This window comes from Apodemus sylvaticus, chromosome 12 (genome assembly GCF_947179515.1).
Source record: "Apodemus sylvaticus chromosome 12, mApoSyl1.1, whole genome shotgun sequence".
NCBI classification, from domain to species: domain Eukaryota; kingdom Metazoa; phylum Chordata; class Mammalia; order Rodentia; family Muridae; genus Apodemus; species Apodemus sylvaticus.
Genome location: NC_067483.1, coordinates 95,921,517 through 95,942,678, shown reverse-complemented (window position 1 = coordinate 95,942,678; position 21,162 = coordinate 95,921,517). Strand labels below are relative to the sequence as shown.

Here is a 21,162-nt window from a genome sequence, read left to right as displayed (position 1 = left end):
AGATAAAATATAAGTAAATAAAAATTAAAATCAGGTTTTCTGTAAAGGATTCATTTCTGGACTCTCAGTTCTGCAACATATTGATAGATATATACATCGCACAGACACACATTCACACATACACACACATATACACACATACATGCACTGCCTTCTATCATATTTCAGTGACGGCTATAAGACATTAATACAGTTTAAAATCAGAAAGTATGGATAATCTAACTCTCCACTGTTTTTCATAACCTTGTTAGACATGTCCTTTGAAATTTTTAAATTTTGTATAGTATTGCTCTGATCTCAAAAGGAGTCTTTGCATTTATATTTATGTATAAGCTGTATTTTTATATGGGGATAGTCTTGAATCAACAGGCCAGTTTGATGAATAATTCTGATTTTAAAACATTATGTCATCTGACTAGTGAACAGTAGCTACCATCCTATTTATTTGGGTCTTTTATTTAGTTCAAACATGCTTCATAGTTTACAAAATGTAAACTTTGAAAATATTTTACTAAATTCATTGCTGAATATTTTACCCTCAAAATGTTTTATATGGTATAGTTTTATATGGTATAATTTTAGACTGTTGCCGCCATGTAGAATTATATCTGATTTTTTTGCATTTGTCTCATATCTTGTAAACATGATCATTCGTTAGTTACAATAGTGGGGGAAATTTGTTTAATTTAGTGCTTTGTTCATTTGGGGCTTTGTTATTGTTTAGTTTGCCTATGTATCTGTTAGAAACAGGCTTTATAAGGTAACCCAGTTATCTGGAATTCACACCCTACTTGCCTAGCTGTGAGATATTGGATGTATGCTTCTACATGCCACTTAACGTCTTTAATTGATTTTTTTGGTAAGTAATATCATGTCATGTACAAATAGAGATGTGAGTTATTAAAATACCTGGATTTTATTTTTGGCCCAATTTACATTGTCTAAATTCAGCAGGAAAATGTTGAACAGAAGTGAGCAGAAGGACATTATTGTCTTGTGTCTATGCATTTTTCACTGTTTGTTTTCCTTTTTTTTAAACGTATAAGTATGTCTTGTGTGTACTCATAACTCTCACCTACATATTGGAATAGCTTTAAATTAAATACCTGATCATAGATCTAAATTACATACACTGATGTGTACCTAGAATTATTAGAATAAAGCCATGCATCCAGTTCAAGACATTAGAACAGACAATGATTGTTTAGGTGAAATCTACAGGAGGTAGACACTGTAAGCAGGTAGGAACCAGATATGTGCGCATGTGTGTGTATGTATGTGTGTGTGTCTTTTGAGTGTGTATGAAAATATATGTGTGAATGTGTCTGTGTGTGTGTGTGATTACATGTATGATATATGTGTCTGTGTGACTATGTGTTTGTGTGTGTATTTGAGCTTGTTGGTGTGTGTATGCATGGTGTATGGCATGTATGTATGTGTTTATGTGACTGTGTGTATGTGTATGTGTGAGTATGTATAAGTATCTGTGTGTATGTACAAGTATTTTGTGTGAATATCTATGAGTAAATGTATGTGGTATTTGATGTGTGTATGTATGTGTGAGTGTGTATGTGAGTACAGGTATAAGTGTGTGAGTTTTTGATTCTGTGGTATATAGTATGCAGGAATCTATGTGTGTAAGTATGTATATTAGTGTGTGCATGGGTTTGATGTGTGTATGAATGTGAGTGTGTGTATAAATGTGTGTGAGTGTGTATGTCAGTGTATGTGTGAGATTGTGTCAGTGTGTGGTGTGTGCTATGTGTGAATTTGTGTGCATAGATATGTGAATGTATGGTGTTTGGTGTGTATGTGTATATGTGTGTGTATTGTGTCTGTGGTTGTGTGTGGTATATGTAAATATGTATGAATATGTGTGTGACTGGGTATGTATATATGGTGTTTAGTGTCTGTGTATGTATGTGTGAGTGTGTCTGTATGCTTATGTAAGTGTCTATGTGAGTATGTGTGTGAATGCATGTTAAGTATTTGTGTGACTGTATGTTTGTGGTGTGTGTGTGTGTGTGTCCTAGTGTGGTTTCTGTTGTTGTTAATACCACCATGATAACAAGCAACCAGAAGAGAATTTGTTTGCTTAAAGCCTCTGTGGAGGGAATTTAGGGTGAACCCTCCAGGCAGGAGCCTGGAGGCAGGAGCTGAAGCAGAGATCATGGAGGCCCACTGACACTGGATCACTTCTAGGTGCATACTCAGCTGCTTTTGTTATGAAGCCTAGGCCCACCCGCCTAGGGGTGGTAGTGCTCCCTGGGGTCTAGGTCCTCCTCTATCAATTAAAAATCAAGAAAATATCCACAGACATGACCACAGGCCAATCTGAAGCTATATTTCATTAAAGTTCCTTCTTCCTAGGTATGTCCAGTTGATAACCTGGATAACCCAGCACAGAATTCAAACACAAGACATGAGGTGTGTAGAATGAGCATCATGAAGAGGAAGTCTGGTTTCACTAAGAAATGTGTGAGAACTATACACTCGAGGCTGGAATAAGGCTCGCTGCGAAAGCACCCCCTTGCTTGCCAGGACCTCAGTCTTCAATAGTATCAAAGAACCCAGGGGAAGAGCTTGTTACACTTTCAGTTCTGAGTGTTTCAACCAACATGGCCTTCTGTCCTCACCACATATTGACAACCCTCCATGTCCTTTTTTTTTTTTTTTTGAGATTTATTTATTTATTTATTTATTTATTTATTTATTTATTTATTTTATGTAAGTCTTCAGACACACCAGAAGAGGGCATGCACTCTCATTACAGCCACCGTGTGGTTGCTGGGGTTTGAACTCAGGGCCTCCAGAAGAGCAGTCACTGCTCTTACTGAGCCATCTCTCCAGCCCCCCCTCCCCCCATCTCTTTAATCTGTCTTTATTTGCTCTATCATTCCTGTTTTAAAGACTGACCTAAAACAGTTCATGTTTGCTGTCGGGCCATAGCTGGGTGGACACAAACTGTGAGTTTGCCTTCCAAATTCTTAGATTACAAGAAATCTCCAACTTGTTTTGAAAGTCTCTGTTCAGGGTTTGCTGAAAGCTATACAATACATATATCTTGTCTTGAATTTATCATGTTAATGATGCCATTTATAAAATGTTCTACAGTTGGGTTCATTGTGCTAACCACTGTGCTCTCAACTATTCAAAGTTACATCTATTTGTTAAAATTAATACAGTCATTGAGTTGGTTATGAGACGAATTTTCTTTACCTGAAGTCATTTTGGATACGAAGGGAACAAGACCAAACTAGAGATAATGACCAGACTTGAACACAGAGGTACTGGCTTGAAGAAGGACTTAGCAACCCAGCTTAGTGAAGACACACATCCATGCAGGTCAGACAACTAAATTTGTCACATATGTAATAAGCGTGTTTTAAGAACATAAACATATATTTCATTTTTAAACCATTAGGCAGATGGGGATTCAGAAGCAGAGAGACATGACTTCCATTTGCATCTTTAGGCAAGTGGCTTTTGCAGGACTAGCCTTTCCTGGCTTTGGAAGTAAAGTGTCTTATTTATATATATATATATATTTTTTTTTTCTAAAAAAGTACTTCACTGCTTTGCAGTTTGATTAGAATTGTACTCTCCAATTCTTTTTGACATTTACAAAATGAAAACTAAAAACACGAGCCTTTTTGCTTTAGCATTTTCTCACCACACAGCAGTCAGTTAACTCTCATGAGGGACACTACTCAAGGTCCTATCTACCTCAGTTATCTCTTGAAGGCCAACTCAAAACTGCATGGAAAATAAACAGACCCTGGGAGAGTGTCCCAGACTGATCTCTAGGAGGAGAATCATTCCTTACCTCCCATGAAGTAACTCACCGGGTCACAGAGGAGGCTGCCATTTCTAGTCCCCGCCCTGTTACAGTCACAGTGCTTGCAAACATCCGGGGCAGCAGGATCAGCACCAACAGGTCGGTAAAAGTAATCCTGGCACGACTCACATTGTCGCCCTGTGTCGGGACAGGCTACACATTAGGACTCATAATTCATTACAATCGGCCGCATAATTCAAGACTGGAGACTGTATTCCTTTGAGGAAATTCTGTAATTTTGGGGACGTCCATTTTACTGCACCTTTCATCTCTACCTGCCAATTTAGTGATCCGGAGCATATGAAACGGCGAACCTGTTCCAAATGGTGTTTTACTTCATTAAACGCCCATCTGCTGTGTAATGCCAGACTTCTGAGAAGGTTTGCTTGGTCAGGGAGCATACATTTTTAAAGGAATCTTCTTCTAAACTTAAAATTGTTTTTCCACGGCCAAGCACTTATTTCTAAAGCAAAATATGAGGAATTGCTACACATGATGCCGCCGCCGCCATCTACAGAAGAGGAAGGACGGGGAGAATTCTGTGTCTGGAATGTTTGTCGAGACCTGAGGAGCTCACACAGTTGGTAGGACACTTGCTGTGCACGCAGGAGGACTTGCATCTGATACCCAGGACACACTAAAGTAGCCAGGCCCATGGGCAGCACTGACCAATCACCCAGTGACAGATGGGTCCCTGGGACTCCTCCACTGGCCAGCTCAGCCAAGTGAGTGAGTTCCAGGTAGAGAGAGAGAAGGCGGAGGGTGATGGACAATTACACTTGATGTGAAACTTTGGCCTCCACACACAAATATGTGATCAATATACATGTGATTGCACAGATACAGAAAAATGTACAGAGATATATTTTTCAGAAGTAAATTGTGAAAACTGGAGAATGCTTTTAACGTAATGGTTGTTGTGCAGTTAACCTGACGTTTTAGTGCATTTGTCAGTTATTTTGTTTTTTTACTTCAAGTATGAGAATAAAGAAATTTACTATATTTAGACATACCAGATAAGTCTTCCATTAAGCACTAGAAGACTGAAATATTCAGTGCATAATGAGGTTGCTATGGCTTTCAGTTTATGAAGTAGCCCTTTCCTCTGTCCAATTTATGAGTAAAATAATAAATAAGTAAAATACATAAAATATTAAATAATGTGAATAAAATAATAAACATATAAAATATAAATAGTATAATATGTATGAAATGACAAATATGAATAAAATAATAAAATTAAATGAATAGGTTCCTAAGCTATGAGTAATTTCCAGAGCCAGTAGAGATAGTGCCAAAGTCACAGAAAGAGTCTGAAATAAACCTTCACATTATCAATTTCCCTAGTAAAAACCATATACCCTATTCTGACATTCCTGAAAATGTACCAAATGTCAGGAAACTATACACTCAACTAAAATTTTCAATTTGAGTGATATCAGCTTCTAATGAACTAAAGGTTAAATAAATTCTTAATGTTTCTAGAATGTTGACAATCACATATGCTGAAGGTACCTCAGTATACCTCTCTCCTACAGAACCTGCTCTCATGTTAGAAGCCCAGGAACGCTCACCTCCATGGCTTAGGTCCCTGACCATGGTCTCATGCTGTTTTATATGGTCAGTTCTTATCAAAATCATTCACACATGCCCTAGAGAAACACATTTGGGTCTATTGTAGTTGAATTGCATATCAGACACTGATACTGCCTGCTTCTGTTTTAATGTTTTTTTTTAAAAGATTTTTATTATATTTATATGAGTACACTGTAGCTGTTTATAGACACACCAGAAGAGGGCATCAGATCCTATTACAAATAGTTATGAGCTACCATGTGGTTGCTGGGAATTGAACTCAGGATCTTTGGAAGAACCGTCAGTGCTCTTAACCGCTGAGCAGTCTCTACTTGGCATGTTTTAATGTTAATACTGCTCTTCAGAAAATAGTGGCTTTAATGACTACTAGAAATTACTTATCATTGAACCTGCAAAGAATATTTATCACCTTCTATATTTATAACTTTTTTTCACATTGTGTGTGTGTGTGTGTGTGTGTTGGACATGTGTGTCCCATGTGTGCCTGAGGAGGTCAAAGGACAACTTGCAGGAGTCGGTCTTTGTTTTCTACCATGCAGGTTCTGGGGATCCATCTCAGACTGCCAGGCTCTTCAGTGAGCCACGTTTCTTATGAACCATTGTGTTGGCCTATGTATTTATAATGTCTTCAAAAGATGATTGGTTTCTACATAAACTCTGAGTGAAGGAAACACATCCATGTGTGAAACCAGGTACAAGGAAGATGGGAATCTAAGCTGGCACAAGTAAGTTTCTGTACCAATGTGTCAAGCTGAACTAGGCTAAGCTACATGCAATGTAAGTTTAGTCAGTGACGTGAAACCTATGTAAAAACATCTTCCTACAATCACACAGTGAAGGACTATTTCCGCATAGCAGAGGCTTGATGAAGTAGCTTTGCTTCCCAACTTAACAGCATGAAAGCTCATTCCTTTAAAAAAAAATGATTATGTGTGTGTGTGTGTGTGTGTGTGTGTGTGTGTGTGAGTACACTGTTGCTATCTTCATACATACCAGAAGTGGGCTCCCAAATCCATTATAGATGGTTATAAGCCACCATGTGGTTGCTGGGAATTGAACTCAGGATCTTTGGAAGAGTAGTAAGTGCTCTTAACCACTAAGCCATCTCTCCAGCCCACTCATTCCTAATTAAGATAACTGCATCATAATTTAAAATACCCTGCAACTAGAGACATACGTCCATAGCCTCACAGGTTGAGCCAGCCCCTCAGGACTTGGGGTTACCTGTTGTGTGATGCTGGCAGTCATCACAGACTCCTCCACCACCTCTGTTGTGCTCCAGGGGAAATGGGTCCACAGAAGCATCATAGTGGCAGCTGCTGGCATGGCTATTACACTGGCAAGGCTTACAGTTGAAGGCATGAACATTGTCACCACTGCGGAAAGGCTTGTCATTATAAAGAGGGGAGCATCGGTCACACTGAAATGATAAGATGTCAGAAGAAATGGGAAGCCATGATGGCTTTCTTGTATACCCAACACTGTCAAGTAAAGGAAATTTAAAACTTGTAAGGGAAGAATCTGATTACTTTGTCTTTAAAACTCTTTTAGAAATCAGAAAAAAAAAGGCATGAATTAGGACTCTTCTACAACCTTTAAAATGATGTTGAAATATTAAAATCTCTCTACAGTTAGCTCTAGAACACTAGAGAAAATCACAAACAAAGAGTAAATGAATAATAAATTACTACTCTGACCTTTCAGGCTTTGCAATGAATTGGGAAATGAACTGATCTAACTAGTTGTGAAGAATCTCTTTGACCCCATGCCCTGGGCTCTGTATTCTAGTCCAAAACTCCAGCTCCCTTTCCAGAAGCCAGAGACATTCAAGGTACCCCAGGTAAGACACTGTGTGCCACCTGCTAACACTCCATAGAGACTCTGGACAGCCGCCAATGGCACCCCTTCACCTGGGCCCCATATCCCAATGTTGTCAGAAGACTTCCTCTTTAATGTAGGCCAGGCCATACTAAGAATGCCAGAAACCAAGCAAGCACCCAGAACCCCAAAGGCCACAGAGGTACTTAGAATCCCAGAGGCCACATGGCACTCAAATCCCCAGAAGTTGCATAAGCTGCAAAACCCTAGTGGAGACACCCTACTGGACTTGGAGGACTAGCTGGTCACCAGAATCCCAGGCCATTTAGGCCAGAAGACCAAAGAGAGAACAGAAAAAAACAAAACACACACACACACACACAAAAAAAAAAACAATGGGAAAAAATCCATCTAACAAAGATAAGCTCAGAAATAACACCTAAATAATCAATAGCCCTAACTGTAATAACCCAAATCAAGAGGTCTAGAAACCAGTGTGAGAATACAATCAATTGCAGCCAGGGCAATGTGACACCACCAGAGCCCAGCTATGATAGTACAGTAAATCCCAGATATTCCAAAATGGCTTACATATATAGTAAAGTGACTTTACTTTCAGTCTTATGAAGATGACAGAGGTCCTTAAAGAGGAAATTAATAAACCCTTTAAAAATACATGAAGATACAATCAAACAGGTGATGGAAGTTGATAAAATGGTTCAAGATGTGAAAATAGAAATAGAAGCAATGAGGAAAACACAAACTGAGAGGAGCCTGGAGATGGAAAAATCTAGGTAGGCAAATAGGAACTACAGACTCAAGCTTCACCAATGGAATACAAGAGATGGAAGAGAGACTCTCAGACATGTAAGATATAATAGAAGGAATTGATGCATCAGTCAAAAAAATTGGTAAATCTAAAGCATTCATGACACAAAAACATACAGGAAATCTGGGGCACAATGAAAAGACCAACCCTAAGAATAACAGGAATATAAGGAGAAGAATCTCATAATCATCTGCCTTTATATCATATTTGCTTTGGTATGCTGACATAGTCCTTTGCTGAACTGTGCTGTTGTGCTCTGTTGCACTGTGCTGTGTTAATCAGGGTGGGGCAGGGTGGGGCTGGGTGGGGCAGGGCTAGATTGCCATACTAATCTATTTCTTGAACAAAGCTTGTTTGTTCAGGCTGGTTACCAGCATGGAAATGACACAACACTTATTCCTCTGCCTGAGAAATGAAACATGATTGGTCACTGATCTCGCGAGCATAATGTAGATGGCAATTCAAGGACTGAGGACACATCAGCTCTTTATGTCAAGTAAGGAAGTAAACAATAAAGATCACTGATGATTTAGGACCAATGAATCTAAATATTAACAAAAGGCACTTTCTCCCCGAATTTGTACATAGTTCTGAAATGTCTCCCTTTATATTTTTTATAAATATTTTTATTTTCTATATTTTTTGTTTACATTCCAAATGATTTCCCCTTTCCCGGATCCCCCCTCCCCATATGTCCCATAAACCTTCTTCTCTCCATCCATTCTCCAATGACCTCCCTCCTTTTTTTCTCTGTCTTTATATTCCCCTCCAATGCTAGATCAATCCTTTCCAGGATCAGGACCTTCTCCAAACTTCTTCATGGGAGTCATTTGTTATACGATTTGTGCCTTGGGTATTCAGGGCTTCTGGGCTAATTAATGTCCACTTATCAGAGATTGCATTCCATGTGTATTCTTTTGTGACTGGGTTACCTCACTTAGGATGATATTTTCCAGATCAAACCATTTGCCTAAAAATTTTGTGAATTCATTGTTTCTAATTGCTGAGTAGTACTCCATTGTGTAAATATACCATGTTTTCTGTATCCATTCCTCTTTTGAGGGGCATCTGGGTTCTTTCCAGCTTCTGGCTATTATAAATAAGGCTGCTATGAACATAATGGAGCATGTGTCTTTTTTGCATGCAGGGGAATTCTTTGGGTATATGCCCAGGAGAGGTATAGCAGGGTCCTCTGGAAGTGTCATGTCCAGTTTTCTGAGGAACCGCCAGACTGATTTCCAAAGTGGTTGTACCATCTTAGAGCCCCACCAGCAGTGGAGGAGTGTTCCTCTTTCTCCACATCCTCGCCAACACCTGCTGTCTCCTGAGTTTTTGACCTTAACCATTCTGACTGGTGAAAGGTGAAATCTCAGGGTTGTTTTGATTTGCATTTCCCTAATGACTAATGATGTTGAGCACTTCTTAAGGTGCCTCTCAGCCATCCGAATTTCTTCAGGTGAAAATTCTTTGTTTAGATCCGTACCCCATTTTTAATATGGTTATTTGGTTCCCTGGGGTCTAACTTCTTGAGTTCTTTGTATATATTGGATATTAGCCCTCTAGCAGATGTAAATGAACCCACACACCTATGCTCACTTGATCTTCGACAAAGAAGCCAAAACATCCTGTGGAAAAAAGATAGCCTTTTCAACAAATGGTGCTGATTCAATTTGAGGTCAGCATGCAGAAGAATGCGAACTGATCCATTCTTATCTCCATGTACTAAACTTCACTCCAAGTGGATCAAGGACTTCCATGTAAAACCAGACACACTCTAGACTAATAGAAAAGAAACTGGGGAAGACCCTAGAGGACATGGGCACGGGGGGTGGGGGGAGGTGGGAGGGGGAAGTTCCTGAACAGATCACCAATAGCTTATGCTCTAAGATCAAGAATTGACAAATGGGACCTCATAAAATTACAAAGTTTCTGTAAGGCAAAGGACACTGTTAAAAGGACAAAACGGCAACCATCAAATTGGGAAAGGATATCCCCTTTATATTTTTAAAAAGAGAAAAATATATAAAATATTCTCTTTTCTTTTATGTTGCTGTTTCTATAGTTTACATTTTATTTTTGTATTTTAATATTTTTATTTCAGGTTAATTTTTAATTACCTATTTTATCTATTTACATTGCAGATGGTGCCCTCTCCAGATGGTTCCCCTCCAGAAGTTCTTTGCTCTATACCCCCCTCGCCTTTGTTTCTGAGAGGGTGCTCTGCCTCCCCCACCCCAGTCTTTCATTACCCCACTCCTACCCCCATGTACCCCTCTTCCCTGAGTCATCAAAGCAAAGTCTGTGAGTTTTTCCTTCCTACTTAACTAAGGGTAAAAGCAAATAGAGAAGAAAATATCTGTACTGCATAAACATTGGGTCACAGTGTTCAAAACCAGGGGAGCTGATCTACAGTTTGTTTTAAGGGGCATACCCAGTCAGTTTTCAAGTCTCTCTAACATTCTTGTAATAATGAAGTTCTTTTTAGCCATAACGACTTCTACATTATGGGGCTAGAGCATCTGCCCTCTGCCCTTCTCCTCTGGAGACACCCATACCATGCCCCTGTCCTTTTGTGCTCTCTGAAGGCTTGGTTCCCTTAGAACGCTCTCCCAGGAGATGCTAGATGGTCATTTTTATTCTTTGCACACTGTCTGCATAGTAAGAACAGAGTAGTTGCTAGTATGAGAGCTGGAATTCACTTCTCTAATACCAATGTCCAAAGAGGTCTCTTCCTTGAAGCATTTAGGGCACACTAATGCTCGATAGCAGGCAAGTGTGTGCACACAGTGTTCTTGATGAAATCAGTGTTAAAAAAGCCCTCACAGCCTTTAGCAAACAATATTTGCAACTAACTACTGCTCATTACAGTTCTTTGGCCAGCCAATTTTCTTTTTTGAGACAGGGTCTTACATATATCACAGACTAACAACGAACTCGTGAAGTCCAAGGTGGCCCTGAACTTAGTTATTATTCTGCCTCAGTTTTCCAAGTACTGAAACCATAGGCAGACACCATGGCACACTGACAAGAAAAAGAAAAGAAAGGAAAAGAAAAGAAAACAAAAGAAAAAAAGAAGTGAGGAAGGAAGAATTAAAAAGGAAAAAGAGGAAGGAAGAGAGAGATGGTTGTAGGATAGACATCAGAAAGTGTAATTCATATGCTTAGTGACTGCAAGAAAAAAATGTGAGTGTAATGCAAAGTATGTGTTCTTGATGTACTGAACCCTCAGACAAGCATTTAAAATTTCCTCCAATCAGTAGAAAAATAGATAAATATACCATGGTTCATCTACACTGTGGAATAGTATTCAACTTTAAAAAAAAGTGGAATTTTGTCTTCTGCAGCTTTATGGTTTGAACTCCTATTAAATAAGTCAGCACAAAGAAAGAAACATGGTGTGTTCTCACTTTCTCATGGAAGCTACAAAAGTAACGACAGAGGCAGAAGAGAGGTCTCAGAGGCTGTGGCAGGCAAGGAGGAGAGCTGGGGGTGGAGAGTCAATGAGTTTAGGGGTAGGGCGGTCAGGAGGAAGAATGGGTTCTGATGTTCTGAGCACCAATGGCAACTGTACTTGCCACCGACTAATTGTCAGCTTGAAGCAGCCAGTTGAAAGGATCTAGAAATCGCAGGTGCTCAAGAACAAATGCATGACAAGAATCTGTGTGTAATCACTACATACTGTGCCCGAGTGCTCAACTATCATGGTGTATCGCACAGGTATGTGTGGTCTCTGTGCATTCATAAAAATGTTTACAAACAGGCTATTGTGCTGTATAGTAGGATGTGGATCACAAAGCATTCACATTGAATTCCTGGCTTGGTAACATTATAATATTTTATAATAACCTGTACCTCTTCAATCCTATTTGTGCCATTTATTTCATGGAAATTAGAACCCATGTTTTATAATATTTAAACAAGGATTTGTTACAGTACCTAGCACATAATTGACCCCCAGAGAACATGACCTACTAATGTTCTACATTATGAAAGCTTCAGCAACCAAAGATTAAACTGGTTAGGAGACACTGAAGTGGAAATTCCTGGTTTCTTTGGAGACTTGGTTGGGTCATGTGATGTTTTTATGGAAACTGTCTTATGAGTGGATGCTTTGCTGAAGTAGACACATGGGAGGATGCTTTTCTGAGAATAGACACATAGTACTTTTCTGGAAGCTGCTTAGACAAGGGGCATGTGATGCTTTGCTAGAGCAGACACTTGGGAGTTTGGAAAAGATACAATTACAACTCAACAGACAATTCTCCTGGCCTCTTTTCATTGGTCTTCATTGGGCTTTTCTGACATTGGGCTTTGCCGATGCTGATCTTTGCTGACAATGCTATGGTATTGGTTGGCCTTGCCTTCTTCCCTAATCGTTGTTTGTCATGACTTCATAGAGTCATGAAAAAACTTCTGGTGGTATACTGGTGGCTTCTTGCTGATTCTGTGTGGACTCAGGCCAACTGGCAGAGACTCAGTTTCTTCAGGATCAAGCTGCTGTTGTTGATTTGTGAATGGTGTTTGAAAGTAGATCGAGCTATCACTGCTAATTTGTGTAACCTGAACTGCCAACATCTTGACACTGATGACTGGAATTGTCCAAAACTACTTCTAAACAGGTCCACATTCCCCCTTTGCCCTATTAATCTCTCCTTTCCAATACCTCTGGTGGGTGGTAGACTGGAAGGAAGGTTAAAGAGTTTAAGAACCCTTACTAGAGTAGGTTGTAAACAATCTAAGCCTAGAAGACACCATCAATGCTATTGAATTAAGTTAGTCCTTATCCACTTTACCTCTGCAAATGCCAGTTTATTCATCTCAAAAGGGTAGAGAAGTCAGTGTCATATCAATGGACTGATAATCATGGAGATAACCAGAGGATGTGACCTCAAATCTTGATAGCTGCAACAGAATGTATTAACACAATGCTATCTGCAATACTTGACAATACTTGCAATTATTAAATTATTTATTGCATTTATTGCATTAAAACTTGGGGATTCTGTGACCTCCCAGGACCATGCTTTATCCATGGTCTATTCAATAAACCAAAAAATAAAATATGAGAGAACATTATTTCTGGGACACTTTATCATGTGTGTCTATAACCAGCAGAAGCATTACAGAGTTCTACTTAGAGGTAGTATCAGATGTCATGGGGATGCAACTGTCTCTAGTGGCTGTGGGTTCAGAGGAGATATCCTCAACTTGGATAAGTGGAAGAAAAGGGAAACTGTTCCTTGTTCTTGGGATTTGAAGGGGAAAATTGAGCATCCCCAGTTGCCTTGCCCAGAACCATCCCCCATGCATCTGTCCTCATGTCTATTCTTTTAAAAACTCTCTGTAAGGAACAAACTCGGCTTGTTTTCTATTAAAATTTGTTTTTGTTGCTGTTTTGATTTACTTCAAAAAATCTTATTGAAAGAGTTTTTCTCACCCCAGGGTGATGTTTCAAATGATACTTTCTTCATAAAAGTTGGTGGAGAAGAGGAAGGATGTGGGAGTGGGGCCCTGTCACACACTGGTCACACACACAGTTAGTGTTCCACGATGTAACCGCAGGCTGGAATTAGAGAGCGGCGCAGATCCAGCCAAAGAAGTCCTCTGATGTCCGCGGAAACAACGGCTTCTTTATTTCCTTTCCTTTTGATCTAAATGCTTTTCTTCCTCATTTGATTTTTTTGTCCTTATTTTCAACCTACAAGCCACAATCGCAAGGCCTTGTCATAAGACTGCTCTATCAATGTTCCAAAAACACAATCCTTGCTTCTTGATGTTTTCAATTAAAAATGAATTTTGCAACAGGCTTGTGGGATGGTTTTGATCCTGGTCACTAGCTGTTATTGAAACAGCTATCCTTCCTTTGGTGTACAGCCTTAAGACATAGGCAAAATGGGTAACATTGTGTTCCTTGGTGAAGATAAACACATTTGTCAGTTTGGGCATTTTACCACTATAAATACTAGAGATGCAGGGATTCATCAAGATAATTAATTAGTGCAAATCTATCTCTAGAATGGCTATTTACTTGCATGTCAGGCCAACACGGGGGCCAGTTTCTGCACAGAGAAACTTCTCTGTGAAATTGCTTCAAATTTCAAAGGAAAGACCTGACCTCTTGAGATGTGTTTATTACACTGAATAGATGAAATGTTTTCAATGCCCCAAAGTAAGTATACATAATGCTTAAACATAATGCATATACTTATAAATGCACATAGGTATTCATAATACAGTTTAGATTTTAAAATCAAGTTCAAGAAAGATGTTTAATATAATCGCATTTTCTAGGTAAAAGCAGTTCATATATGTATGCAGCCAACTTTAGGGAGGCAGAAAAATGATTGACACATAGTCTCAAAATTCTCGGAGCTGAACGTAGCTGGACACATTGCTGGCTGGAGATCTCTGTGGGTGGCAGGAACAAGTGACTTTTATACTTTGTATAGTTTTATACTTTAGTTTTTTTCCCACAGTGTATATTTGCTGTCTTATATTAAAGTGTTTTTGACAATTGTAGGAAGGGCATTCATTTCCCTTTACATGAGACTGTAGATCAGTGTGGGTCATGCCCTGGTGCACGTCTCCACATATGATAAGATATACTCCAATTCAAGTCAGATTTGGTGGTGTTTGCATGCGTGTGTGTGTGTGTGTGTGTGTGTGTGTGTGTGTGTGCGTATGAGAGAGAGAGAGAGAGAGAGAGAGAGAGAGAGAGAGAGGTGGGTGGGCACTTGATGTTGGTTGTTGGTATGGGTGTATCTGGGAGGAGTCAGGTAACAGTGGGAGATGAAGATCCTCAAAACCCATGGTAAGAAGTTCTCAAAGAGTTATTTTAAATATGTATTAAAATCAAATGAAATGTACATATGTTATTTTTAACTTTTATGGGAAATAAAATACATCTCTGTGTGTGTGTGTGTGTATGTGTGTGTGTACTAGAAGGATATAGAGTATTTGCATTGTTTGCATCTAATATCAACAAAAATGAAAATGTTCCTTTTTAAATGACATGCAAATAAACGGCAGAGAGTGATACAGTTTTTTGTTTGTAGTTTGTTTTTGTTTTTGTTAAGGACATGTAGGACAAGAAACGTAAATGAAAGCCTAGTAAACATGATATGATGCTTTTTCCCTTTCTGTTTTTTGAAACTTTCATATGTGCAAACACTGTAGCTTGGTCATCTCCACCTCCTCCTCTCTCACCCTGACTCCAATCCTCCAACGTGCTCCCCTCACAGTCTCTGGCCTTTCCTGTCTTTTGTTATAACTCATATGATCTAGACATGAGGGCTTGGAGAGGTGGGAGGATAGGAGAGGTGGGAGGGCTAGGAGAGGTGGGAGGGCTAGGAGAGGTGGGAGGCTAGGAGAGGTGGGAGGGCTAGGAGAGGTGGGAGGCTAGAGGAGGTAGGAGGGCTAGGAGAGGTGGGAGGCTAGGGGAGGTGGGAGGGCTAGGGGAGGTGGGAGGGCTAGGAGAGGTGGGAGGCTAGGGGAGGTGGGAGGCTAGGAGAGGTGGGAGGCTAGGAGAGGTGGGAGGCTAGGAGAGGTGGGAGGCTAGGAGAGGTGGGAGGCTAGGGGAGGTGGGAGGGCTAGGGGAGGTGGGAGGCTAGGAGAGGTGGGAGGCTAGGAGAGGTGGGCTTTGGCCATGCCATGGCTGTTGTACACATAAACTCACTGTAGCTGTGGTTCCCTGCCCATGACCTCCACAAAATCAGAACAGTTAAGAATTCCAGCTTGAGGTAGAGAGAAGCTCCTGATGCTCTGCCCATAGCTGAGGAGCTGGAGGCATTTATGGCTGCTGGAGCAGAGAGAATCACTTTCAGTTGTTGGTGAAGGAAACCTGGTGAGCTTTCATGTGCGTAGGAATAAGGACAAAGATGAACTGGACTTGTGGGTTATAAAGAATGATTATTAAGGATGTAAACTTCTGCAAAGAAATGTTACAGAAATGGAGATTCTGAGAAATGACTACTTAAATTTTCATTTTAAAACTTGTTTTAAAACATGCATAACTTAAAGGCTCGCTGACATCTATTGTGGCCGCCTAACTTATAGACAGTACTACTGACCGTTAACGTTGTGTACTAAGATAAAGGAGAGGGGTGTGACTTTGTTGTCTTCGATTTAAGTGGTTTTTAAAAACCTACTAACTTGGCTCCATTGTTTGCTTCCTCCATTTCTCCATTCTATTCATCTGAGCAAGGAAACTCTGGCAGGGTCTGGGAAGAAGAATTCATGAGGATTTTGTGAATTTTTTTTTGTTTTGGGTTTCGTTTTTTAATTTTCTTCTTTTTTTCTGGCAATGATTTTAACATTTTTTGCTCCAAATATGAAAATAAACTTATTTACAAATCATACCATTGTCCTCCTCTTTCTTTCTGCAGGTTCCAGCAGCTCATTTGTAATGTTCGGTTGTGTTTCAGCCTAGGAGATGCTAGCCTGCAGGATTAGAGGATGGCTCTATCACAATCACAGACTGTGATGGCTCTTGAGTTCAAGGGTTTTGCCCAGTTTTCTCTCAGGTTACAGCTTTTGAAAAGTAAACGTAAGTGTGCTATGCCGATCCTGGGGAGTAGTCATTTACTACGGTTTTCTTCGGAAAGCTTCTTCTCCCTGTCTGTGGTTCATTCCCATCCTCTTTTGCAGATGAGAAGGTTTGACTTGGATACAAGTCAGTTGCTTGCATCTTCTTTCTTCAATCATGTTTGTTTTATGTCTATTTAAAGAGTCGTTATCATACTAAAGATCATATAGATTTGTCTTACAGGTAATGTCTAAGTTTAATTTTACATTTACACTGAGGCTATGATTCACTTGAGTCGATGTTTGTAGAGTATAAAAACTATGTTATATTTATTTATTTTTAGAATATGATATACATTTATTCTCATGACATTTGTTGACAATATTCCCTGCCCTCTACTTTATCACTTTTGCTTATATGTGAAAGATAAGTAGACAGTGTTATGGCTCTACCTCTGTGATCTGGATTATATTCCACTAATCTGTTTCTGTATTTTGCAGCTGATACCACATTGTCTTGCTGTAGCTGTTTAATAATGATCACTATAGGCCAAACTTTCTTCTCCAGTATTATATAAGTTATTACGCATCTTTGGCCTTTCCATAAAGAAATATAAAATATTAACTGGTAATATTTGTTGGTATTCTAAGTGAACGTTCATTGAATCTATAGAGTAAAACTGACGTCCGATTTATCTACAAATCAGAAGTATCTCTTATGCAGTCTGTGATGTGTGTCATCAGAAGTAGTTTCATCACCTAGATCTTGAGCCTTTTATGTCAGATTTATACATAAATACTTCTTTTCACTAAGTGCTAATACACAATATTCTGCTTCTAATGCAAATATCTTTCGTCATGGCTGGAATATAGTAATGTACTAGATCTAGGTCTTCTCATCCTTGTGCCCTGCAATTCATGCTATGTCAATAATTCTTGACAATGTTTCAATCACTTTTAGCAATTGTCTGAATTGTCTACGGTCATATCAACACTGGCTTAGATGGGGCTTGGCTGCCAAAACCTAAGCAGAAGTTTGGTTAGAACTACAGCAGAACTTGGAAATGGAGCACTGAGAGCTGTCTTTATCACAACAATGAATTAGGTTTCAGAGAAATGAGAATATGGCAAAGTACCTGGCCCCATGTGTTGTCTCCCTTTTTCAATAGGGAACTACATCAAGAGTTATGTCAAGAGTTGAAATTACATGAGACCCTTATGGGAGTTGAAAGATTATTAGTACCTTGCTCCTGAAATTTCAGAATCATGAGCCTAAGCTAGGCTCTTGACTTTATGTATTACCCAGATTCAAGTTTTCTGTGACAGCATGAAATGATCTATAATATCATGCTAGACACCACTAGTCTGTTGGCATGATGCATTATATAAACCAATAGTTGAGTTTGGTAGTATCCTATTCTTGCATGCCTGGGATAAATTCCTATTGGTTGGGGTGCAGAAGCCTTTTAATTTCATGAGATTGCTTTTGTCAATTCCTGAATGACTTCTGTCCTATTTAAGAAAGTGTCTGCCTATGCCCATATCTTGAAATGTTTTTCCTATTTTTCTATAAATTTTGGAATTTGATTCTTATACTAAGGTCAATAACCTAGCTACAGCATGCCTTAGTGTTCATTCAAATGACTTGAAGACAACCTGTCACAGAGACACGTGCATATTAGTGTTTAGTGCAGCCCTGTATACAACAGCTGAGTTATGGGGTCAATCTGGGCATCCAGCGACAGAGATATTCATAAGGGAAACATGGTGTATATTTATATACACAATAAAATGTACAGTCATGAAGAAGTATTAAGTTACACTGTTGGTGGGGAAATGAATACATAATCATATATGTGAATTAAATCAGTGTCAGACAGATCAATATTGTATTTTATGTCATGAATGGGCTCTAGAGTTATTCATGCTATTGTGTGTGCACACACTCACACACACACACACACACACACACACACACACACACACACACTAAACAAATGAAATGAAAGAGTGAAATTTTCTCAAGAAACAAATGGACAGGTGAGCTAAAGGAAAGGCATGAGCCGGGCGGTGGTGACGCACACCTTTAATCCCAGCACTTGGGAGGCAAAGGCAGGCAGATTTCTGTGTTCAAGGCCAGCCTGGTCTACAGAGTGAGTTCTAGGACAGCCAGGGCTACACAGAGAAATCCTGTGGGGGCATTTTCTTGGTTGGTGTTTGATAGGGAAGGACCCAGCTCACTGTGGGTGATGCTACCTGCCTGGAAATGTGGTCCTGGGTTGTATGAAATAAGCAAGCTGAACAAGCCATGGCGAACAAGCCTGTGAGCATCCTTCCTCCTTGAAGCCTTTGCTTCAGGTCCTGCCTTGGATTCTAGCCCTGGCTTTCCTCAATGATAGACTGTGACATGGGAACTATAAAGCAAGTAAACTCCTTTCCTCTCTGAGTTGCTTGTCACGGTCTGTATCACAGCAACAGAAAGCAAGCTGGTTCAGAAGCAGGGAGACAGGAGTGGGTATGTGGTAGACAGGGTGCATGCTCACCTCATATTTGCATGAAAGCAGCCTCTTCGTGACCATGTATAAGAGTTTTAAAACCGAAAAATCCCATCTATTGGTGATAATCTTGGCACAAATTTTCTTGGCCACTATTTATTCTTCCTGGTTTTAAAGCAAGTCTGTCTACAGTTGCAAATGTGGGTTTGTTGGCTTCAACCTGCACCCTCCAAGCTCTGTTCCAGCCCCTGAGTTCATCTGTGCTTACTGCCAATCATAATTTCACCAGACTCTCTTGACCCCATGTCTTGTTGTGTGTCTCATTCTCTTTGGTACCTGTAGGATCTGCTCTTTATCTTTGGCAGTTGTCAGAGCTATTACATTTGATCCATGTGTCTTTTCTTAGTCTGTTCAGCAAAGCTGTGATACCGTCAACTTCAGAAATATCTTCACTTTTACTCTTTCAAATACTTTTTATTACTCTTATTTTTTTATTATATCTGTGTCTTCCACAAAGCTCTACTTGTCCACAGGCCTATAACCTCTCTCCATTTAACTATATTTTCTGTATGTACCAACCACAAGAAAAATTGCTAGTGTTTTATCAAGGTAGAACTATGTGTCAGAGAGAAAATTAAATTTCTCATATTGGGATTCATTAAATGTATTTAAAATGTAAAATGCCCAAATGCTAGTGAGAATGGATTAACTCACTGGTATTACAAAAAATTAAAATGTAAAATGGGATACATTCGGAGTAGCATCTTCCTGTTTGCAGAGAGCCGGAAGCAGTGTTGGAAGCGTGATGGATGGGATAGCATCAGTGAGGGGCAGGCTAGTCACGGTGACTCACACTTTTGGATTTCAGTGCTGTAAAGGAATCTATTCCATAAAATAACAGGAAATATCCATTTAACATAATGAGCATTGTGAAGTGTGATGTTGGCATCTTTTAGCTTACTGAATGGTGGGAAAGCTTATTAAATAAAATGTTTCATGCTGGCTCTGCTATTTGTAATACTAACGAAAATGCACACTGAGTGTTTGATCTTAGTTAATTCATAAGACCCAGGATTAATGCTATAAAAGGGTCAGACATTAGAGCCAAAACATAAGAGAATCATTCATGGTCGCTAATAAATTACTCCGAGAGGGCTTGGCTCTCCTTACAGGTAATGATGTCACACAGTGATGAAGGAATAGCTAAGCAGCCAGCGGAGTACCAGTGCTGGCGGACTTTCAGGACATTGCATCACTTTTGGCTCAACTACAGCTAGTAAAGGGAACAGAGACTGAATTCTGATGCAGCAAGTTTCACCCTAGTCACACCTTTCTTAAGAGTAGATTCAGCCAATACTTGAATATCAAAGTCCCAGATAAGACGTGGCATTGTGTTGAAGGTTGATAGCTCTAGTCATTCGGAGGCCGAGGCAGGAGAATCAGGAGTTCAAAGGCTGCCCCAGTTTATAATAAGCATGAGAACTTGTCTCCAAGGCACACTAATTAGTTAAAAGGCAGTGGATAAGGCAAGAGCCCGGGAAGGTATATTATGCTATGCAGGCACAATGGCAAATACATAAATATACAACTGCAGACCTGCAAATTCCCTTGGCTCTATTGGGCTGTATGATTTCTACCTACACTAGTTGATGGATCTGATCAAGTTGGTAATCTGATCAAGTGAAATGAGAGCTCCCTATTTTGATAAAGATATTGCCATAAGTAGTTAGAAAAAGATCTGAAGAAGAAGCTGGTAGAATGAGATTTGAAAACTTGTGTGTGACAGAATAGATATTGACAGCAGTTGAAGCTAAAGTGGGCTGGGATCTGGAGGTGGAGTCCGGATGTCAAAACACAAGAGATTTTCTGTGGGTGGGGGAGGTGTGCATTCTGCATCCTGATAGGCTGCTGACTATACAGACTCTGCTCAGACTCTATACTGCTCAGACTCTTCCAACTCTAGATATTAAATCAGTGTGTCCTATGTTGTTCAAATCATACACCCTAAAAGAAATGAACAACAGACTTGTTTTGGATTTGTTACTGTGGGTGTGTGTGAGCAC

The 21,162-nt window shown here is 39.6% G+C and overlaps 1 protein-coding gene across 1 annotated transcript in view; it reads right to left on the bottom strand.

Moving 5' to 3' along the window:
* The window catches only part of Ush2a (usherin), a 723,091-nt gene that overhangs the window by 595,626 nt on the left and 106,303 nt on the right, over nucleotides 1-21,162 (bottom strand). The window contains exons 9-10 of the mRNA XM_052200359.1: nucleotides 6,659-6,854; nucleotides 3,846-3,976 (exon numbers count right to left, since the gene is read on the bottom strand). Coding sequence (XP_052056319.1) covers nucleotides 3,846-3,976; nucleotides 6,659-6,854 — 327 coding nt within the window. The remainder of the gene's footprint in view (nucleotides 1-3,845; nucleotides 3,977-6,658; nucleotides 6,855-21,162) is intronic.